Source organism: Protomyctophum bolini (assembly GCF_963924005.1).
Source record: "Protomyctophum bolini genome assembly, chromosome: 7".
Classification (NCBI taxonomy): domain Eukaryota; kingdom Metazoa; phylum Chordata; class Actinopteri; order Myctophiformes; family Myctophidae; genus Protomyctophum; species Protomyctophum bolini.
The window spans coordinates 25,066,464-25,074,525 of NC_137868.1; the positions used below are offsets into that span (position 1 = coordinate 25,066,464).

The window sequence follows — 8,062 nt, forward strand, 5'->3', positions numbered from 1 at the left end:
TGGCTCTATAGGATCAATAAAATTGTGTCACTGTATCTTGGAAATATCCCTAATGACTTCAGTAAAAGTGATGCTTATCTTTGAATGACTAGCAAAACAAAGGAAGCAATGCTATCACAAACTGTAGCCTTCATAAAAGTCCAATTACTGTAGGCTCACAGTTCATCTACATTCTATTTATGTGCTACAGAAAGAAAAGAGTGAAAAACGCATTTGAATTACTGCAGCTCAACAGACAGAAACTGTTTACATTTGTAGATATAATTAGAGATGTATGTTTTATATTTTACCCAACTGAATTGTACTTTGCATGTGCCTGTACTCAACCTGTAACCATGCCCAGGCATGTGAATCACAACAAAAATCTAACTTTAAAAAGTCACCCCAAACACTGTTCTCTGCAAGGCCGGTTGCCCAGCCAGCACCCACGAAAATAGGAAGACAGTCAATTCAATTGGAATGGAATCTGAAAATTGGACTGATCATGTGAGACCCCAGAGACACCCCAGAGATGATGTGTACAGATTTGTGTGAGTTTTGGACAAATCTGTAGTAGTAATATGGTGGAAAATCTAGTCTGGTACAATATGGGCAGTTGCGTCATGATCCAAGGAATCCATGGAAAAATAACATTTTGATTGTATTGGTTCAAGAGTTATAGGCCAAAACATGAAGTGGGCTGTTATACCATTAGGCCAATTCTTGATTCTTGAATTTGAGTGGAGGTTCTTTCTTGGCCTATGCTAAGAATGTGCATGTTTCACGGCAAACAGATGCTGTGTTCATGATTTGTGGCATTTAAGTGCAAAACAGGCCACTCCCGCAAACTTTGAAAGCTAATCATAGCCAATCGGAATGGAATCTGAAAAATCTGACATATGTTTGGATCTCGTGACCAGTGACACAGGAGATACAGTAATATGCAAAAATATATATAATATAAAAAGTGTGTACCAGAGAGGGTGTGTGGTTCACATCTAGGTTGCCTTGTTTACTATAGAGTTCATTTTGCAATGGGAAATTTGGGAATGCAAATAGGAGACATGCCAATGCAATCAAAAGGTCCCTGGTTCTGGTTCAAAGGTCACTGGTTCAAAGTCTAGGGGAGCAGATCTTGACTGTGAATTTAGCCATTTCCTGGTAATGGTGTATATATAAGTAATGGTTAGTGTGTACGGGCAAGCAAGGCACTGAAGCCCCTGTTGCAGCAGTGGAGCTGCTATTATGATAGGCATAGCACCTCAGCCAAACCTCTATCCAGAGGTTAAAGGTGCTTTAAGTGATATTTGCTGGCTAAAACAAAACGTAATTTGTTAAAAAGTTAAAGCTCTATATTCAGATAAGATATTTCTTTCCAGCACTCGAAGTAAACAGAAACATTCAGGTGGTTCACCAATTTTATCGAATCAGCAGAGAGAACCCTTTTATCAGCTTACGTTAAACGTATAGTGTTCCAGGTCTAAATTTCTCTGCTTGATTATTTGTTTTATCCTTTTTCCCCAAAAATTGCTTATATCCTCTATGAGTTCTCTCTCCTGATTGAATGAGTTGTGTATCCCGACCTGAAAGTGTATTTTCTGTTTACCAAGAAGCTGGAGAGACATTTAAGGAGAACTCTGTTACTGAGCAAACACTCTGTATCAATGGCTACTATGGTTTTATAGAGCTAAAATACAATGAAAATTATTTTGCTCAGAGCACTCTCAGTCTTACATACACAGGACATAAACAACATCTATAGTGCAGAAGAAACAAAAGACAAAAAAAAAAAACAGAAAAAGTGAAGTGACAAAACAGTGCAATACAGTTCAAGGTCAGCTGTTCAGCAGCCTGACTGCCTGGGGGTAGAAACTGTTACTGAGACAGGTGGTACGAGATTTGATTCTCTGGTAGCGTTTTTTGGAAGGGAGTAGTTTGAACAGGGTATTTGCGGGATGGCTGATGTCTTCCATGATGTTGTGTTGCTAATTAGCATTTAGAATATTTTAACACAACAGTGATAAAAAAAAACCCTCTGCTGAGACTTGTCAAAACTTACCGTATCCTTGTTACAAATCTCCTTGAACTTTTACTTAGTTTAAGAGTTAGTTATTCAAAGCTACTGAGCACATTAACCACGGATGAGTAGTAGTATTTGACGTAACAGTGAAGGTCAGACATTATGTGTGATCAAAAGCATACAAATACAATCAGCAATGTCATTGACATTCACTGGCCTTACTGACTGTGGAACACTTATGCACTCACACTCGCACAGTGTTACACACTCTCCTTAGGCCCCCCAAATTGATACTTATTAAGCCCATGGACCCCCATTTGAAAAGGTATGCGAAGGACCCCCATAAGAGAAGATTTTTATGGCTCTGGCTCTGAACCATTTTAATTTCAAGGAACCCCACTTTGACCTGTGTTAGGCAGCGGCTATACAGACCTGATGGCCTTTCTATCTCTGGGACCCCAATTTATATTGTAAAATCAATGTTAATTTAACTCAGAGAGTGTACAAATTTGGTTCCATTTGTACACTCTCTAAATTACAGTCCCATAAGGATCCATTTGGTTCCTAACTATAATTTAGCTGGGGGCCCCTTGGAACTCTCTCAAGGACCCCTGGGGGTCCCCATACCCCACTTTGAGAACCACTGCCCGGGAGCCTGCATTTGATAGCCATGCGTCAAAACTAAACAGTCACGTCACCTGCATGCCCCAGAAAGAAACATGACAGTCATCTTTATCTATCTCACATGGCCAATGAGGCTGGGGATTGGTCGAACCGTGAAAACGATATGATTGGCTACCAGGCCAGCTTGTGTACACAACAATGTGTTCTCACGTGCAGTATAGTATGAGCATGTGTGGGAGAGAATATGGGAGACCATATATAATATTTAGCTCCAATAGCTTAGTGGAAATGATAGAATATCTTATTGGGATTATAGATTAATTAGATCAATGTGTGGTTAATGCAATATAATGTATATTCCTGGCATGAGTTATGGCCACATACCGTACTATAGGCCTACTGCCATTCTGACAGATATCATAGGTTGTGGGAAAGTGTCTATTGAGTTACTTATTATTGGATTAATGGAGAATCTGGTCTTTGTGATCAGCCAATGCAGTGAATGCACATCATCCAATGATGTTGTTTTTACTAAATGCAGCCTCCTCACATTCCTGCCGGAGAGCTGGGTGTGCCTGTGTACAAGAGACAGAAAGGGGCTGTATATAAATGGCCTATGGCCCCCCAGTCTTTGAATGGAGGCAACAAACTCGCTGAACCCCTGCTGATGGCAGCCTGCCAAATCTTACCAAAGTTGACTCCACAGCTGAATAGACTGCAACACAGTTTCCCTATGTCTCCTAAACCCCATCCACATCTCATACTCTCTTCCAGGGAGATTGGATTCTAGGAATATTGAGAGAGGCAACAGTCGTGGACACTGGTAAATCTGACCAAGCAGCTGTAGCGGCAGATAAACAGTGCAATCGTTGAACAGTGCTAGTTATTTACCACAGTCAGTCATAATTATGCAGGAAAACATAAGGAAGTCTGACCTAGTATCCAGGTTGCTCACTTCCTCGCGATTGTGATAGATTTTCACCCGCTGATTCTCTGAATTCAAACAGGACACACACACACACACACACACACACACACACACACACACACACACACAACGGATAGAAAAATGCACAGGCTTAAAGCTGGTGTCCTTATTTCACTCACTGTGATGATACAGACTGTTCCCGCAGTTTGAACACGTTTTCAGCTCAGGCGCTCTTCCGATTGGCTCAACACCACGTGGCTATATGATAGTAGCTCCTTATTTGGACACGAGGGCGCTCTTAGTTGAGCATTCAGGTTTAGTAAGAAATCAGAAATGTACACCATGTTCTACCACACAGGCATGTCCCCCTCCCCCTATTGTCACAGAATAGATGCTGCAATTCTAATGCCCGAGTGTGTCCAGCTCAGACATGTTTAGTTTTTTGTTATCGTTGTTATACATTTGTACTATTATGTTGTAGGCTAATCATGAATCAATCAATGTATGTGTCGGTGTATATGCATATGCATACACCGACCATATACATTGATTGATTGCTGCCCCCCCCCCCCCACACACACACACACACACACACACACACACACACACAAAGCATACAAAGCTACTATTTTGATGGGAGCATCATAACATTGACAAATCAATGTGTCCACTGCTGTTATTTGTCTATTTCTTATGTTACTGTTGCCACTTGCTGCACCTCTTGCATTGTATTGTGCGTTTACAATACAACTGCAAAAACCATTATGGGCTCTGAGATCAAAGACATACCGGTATAGTTTGAACACGGATGAGAAATGCAATGCTACCCGGTTTACTGTAGTTATGGATGAATGCATTACTACTTTGTTTGTATACTCTATTGAGTGTGTTTGTGAAATGTGCTTAATGTGGGTGGAAAAGCAGTTCAATACAATACTGATATAAAATACGAAAATGTGTATTTTATCTAGACAGACAGCAGCAGACAGTTATCAGTTATGTAATGTCCAGTTGGGTGGAATATTCCAAGGTGGCATCTGGTTAGGGAACACTCTGAATCTGGATATGAACAAAATACCACTCGCAAAATACTAGATATATATAAATCGTTTGCAAAATGTTTGCTTATCTTAAAATAGACTATGCTTATTGATCGATTGTACAGTCCGCGTACAGTCTTACGCGTCATTTTCAATGACACTCAATCCCTCCCCTGGCTCATATGGTACAGACCGTTACGCGTCATCCATTGTTTACAAATCAACGGTAGGAGCCTTGCTTACTGCCGACTCGCAGCGTGGTGAGAGGAAGGAGCGGCACGCCGGCACGACGCTCTCATTCATATCGACAAAAAAACGTCAACACCAGACAGACAACCGGAATCATCGATAAATCTTTGAAAATGCCTTGTCGAAAGGAGAACTACATATTTCTGGAGCAATCTGTTACCGTCGATTCTAAAGAAGTGGACGCTTTGGTCACGAAAATCGGCGAGGCACTGCAGCTTCACAACAATAGTGCTACACAGAAGACGATGTCGTGTCTCCACGGGCTCACCAGTAGCAGCAACGCCAAACAGACCAACATCAACAATGGAGCGGCGCTGCAGAAACGGAACGGCTGTTGTATGCGGCTTCGAACCCGCGGGCGGAGCAGCAGAGCCAGTCCGTACAACATGCCGGGCTCCGGCGACCAGGAGTGGGACCATATCAAACCTTGGAACAGGAAAAGGATCAACGTCGAGGAGGACGATCCACACCAATTACTTCAGGATTTAATTTTGTCCGGAAATCTTATAAAAGAAGCTGTCAGGAGGCTGCAGTTTTCTGCCGCAGACTGTGGGGATTTTTCAAATGCCGCAGACAATGTACCGTGCTGATGTCCATGCGACCAAGATGGTTTTGGACAAAAGTGGGACTTTTTTCCCCTCATTATTTTTTAAACGATGTCTAGCTTAACAATTAAATGTAATTTGTTTGGTAGCTATGTTTTATTAAATGGATCAGACTTGCCGACAGCAGCCAGCTACGGTTAGCATTGGATTTAGCTGGCGAGTAGCCACCCGGCTCATTGGCCATATTGTTTATGTTTGAACATCTCCTTGGTGGGTCGTTTGTTGTTGTCGTCGTCCTCGTCTGTGTGTGGTGGGGGTTACCCATTCTGTCGATGGCTGTTGTCAATTCAAATAGAAGCCAGCCATTTCCTACCCGTCAAAGCATTCGCTTTGTTTACATTGTCAACTGTGAAAAGAATGGAAAGAGAAATTGCTTGGAGAAACATGTGACGCTGCCCAGTTTTTGTTTGATGTCGAGGTTGTTATTTAAACGGCCAATGAACTATGACACTGTCGACGCCGCAGCTTGGATTCTCTTTCAGAAAACGGAAGACACAACATCGGACATGTGGGGGGAGGGCATTTGGGGAATCGAATTATTTTTCACCGGGGTTGGCAAGCCAATGTGTATACATACCATTTGTAATTCTTGGAAAATAGGTCCGCCATCACAACACTACTTTGTGGTGCTATACCTTTATTACCTTCTGAATTCCGATGGGGAGTTCTGATCGTTTTCTTTGTTTCTCACTGTAAAGAAAATAACCATGACTGCTTCGTAACGGAGTATTTTATAATGTTCCTGAGTTTTCAGGCCCTTTTGGTGTCTTAATAAACCCATTTTTTTCCAAACCTGCTATAGTTGTTTTTATATATTGATGGGTTTTATCAAATATATAAACACGCACACATATTCTGGGTAGAATGTGACTGTGTATCCATGCAAATATTTTCCTTTAACCATTTATGCTGCAAATCATGCTTTTGCAACCCTTGCCTTCTATTTGAATTCAGGAAATGGTACCCCCTCTGGATACTTGACAACGCGGTCTTTAAGGACACATGCTCATTATCATTCTATAAATACTCCTGCTGGCTCACAGCAAGCAAGCAATGCGTTACACCGCTAGTGGAAAACATGTTTTGCCAAGGTTGTCTCACCATAAGCTACAGTAATGTCGGTCTGAATAGTTTATCTTGCCCCTTCTACTGTTTATACATTGTTTCCTCTAGCCAAGGAGTCATTTTTACAGTTATGACATCACCATTTCTCCATGATGACTGGGTGTTGTTTGGCATGTTGATGCAAGAACACAAGCAGATTCCATTCTGACCACAGTCAGGAACTTACTTTAAAGTCAAGATACACAACAGCAAAATATGAGCAATCTTTTCATTTAAAGGACAACTTTAGTTTTTCTAACTAAGGTTCATGTTTTAGGTTGTTATTAGAGAAACTAAAAGATGAGTTTTTTTTCATTTGCTGCTTTCTTTCGTTTTAGGGATTTTAGCTGTTTGACAGGGGCCGAGCATGGGGCTAAATATGTATTTTTTTACAACATTTTATAGCGATTTATTTTTTAATTATTTACTATATTCCTAATAAACCCCAGGAAATTTCATCTGGCCACAAAACATCACGAGATCTACTGAATGTGTCAAACTGACATTGAGCCTATGACACAGTAGGCCAGGGATACTCAAATAGATTTACCTGTGGGCCACATTACAAAAATGGCAAGGGGCCAGGGGCCAGTAGATACAATTACGACATTAATGATACTTGATAACTTCTCTCTTTCAATTGCTTTATTTTCGCAAAATGTATCAAAGTACAATGTGCATGCACACAATATGTAAATAAATAAATGTGTTACATTTTCTTGCATAAACACAAAGAGCTGTTTCCATAACTGCACAAATTATTGCACATAACATGAGTAGCTGTTATAATAACATAATAACATAACATGAGTAGCTCTTTGCCTGCCTGCCTGCCTGCCTGTCTGTCTGTCCATGAGTAGTTATTTGTCTGTCTGTCAATGAGTAGCTGTCTTACTGTCTGCCTGTCTATGAGTAGCTGTCTGCCTGCCTGTCTATGAGTAGCTGTCTGTCTGCCTGTCCAATTGTCCATGAGTAGCTGTCTGTCTGCCTGTCTGAGTAGCTGTCTGCCTGCCTGCCTAATTGTCCATGAGTAGCTGTCTGTCTGCCTGTCTATGAGTAGCTGTCTGCCTGCCTGCCTAATTGTCCATGAGTAGCTGCCTGTCTGCCTGTCTATGAGTAGCTGTCTGCCTTCCTGCCTGTCCAATTGTCCATGAGTAGCTGTCTGTCTGTCTATGAGTAGCTGTCTGCCTGCCTGCCCAATTGTCTATGAGTAGCTGTCTGTCTGTCTATGAGTAGCTGTCTGCCTTCCTGCCTGTCCAATTGTCCATGAGTAGCTGTCTGTCTGTCTATGAGTAGCTGTCTGCCTTCCTGCCTGTCCAATTGTCCATGAGTAGCTGTCTGCCTGCCTGTCCAATTCTCCATGAGTAGCTGTCTGTCTGCCTGTCTATGAGTAGCTGTCTGACTGCCTGCCTGTCCAATTCTCCATGAGTAGCTGTCTGTCTGCCTGTCTATGAGTAGCTGTCTGCCTGCCTGCCAGCCAGCAAGTTGGTTAACAGAAAATAAATTGTTATGG

At 41.8% G+C, this 8,062-nt stretch overlaps 1 protein-coding gene across 1 annotated transcript; it reads left to right on the forward strand.

Moving 5' to 3' along the window:
- Nucleotides 1-4,849: 4,849 nt before the first annotated feature.
- Nucleotides 4,850-6,237, forward strand: gbp (glycogen synthase kinase binding protein). The gene has a single exon (XM_080768424.1). It carries the CDS (start codon nucleotides 4,954-4,956, stop codon nucleotides 5,428-5,430), a length of 477 nt encoding a protein of 158 aa, XP_080624550.1. The 5' UTR covers nucleotides 4,850-4,953; the 3' UTR covers nucleotides 5,431-6,237.
- Nucleotides 6,238-8,062: the final 1,825 nt, after the last annotated feature.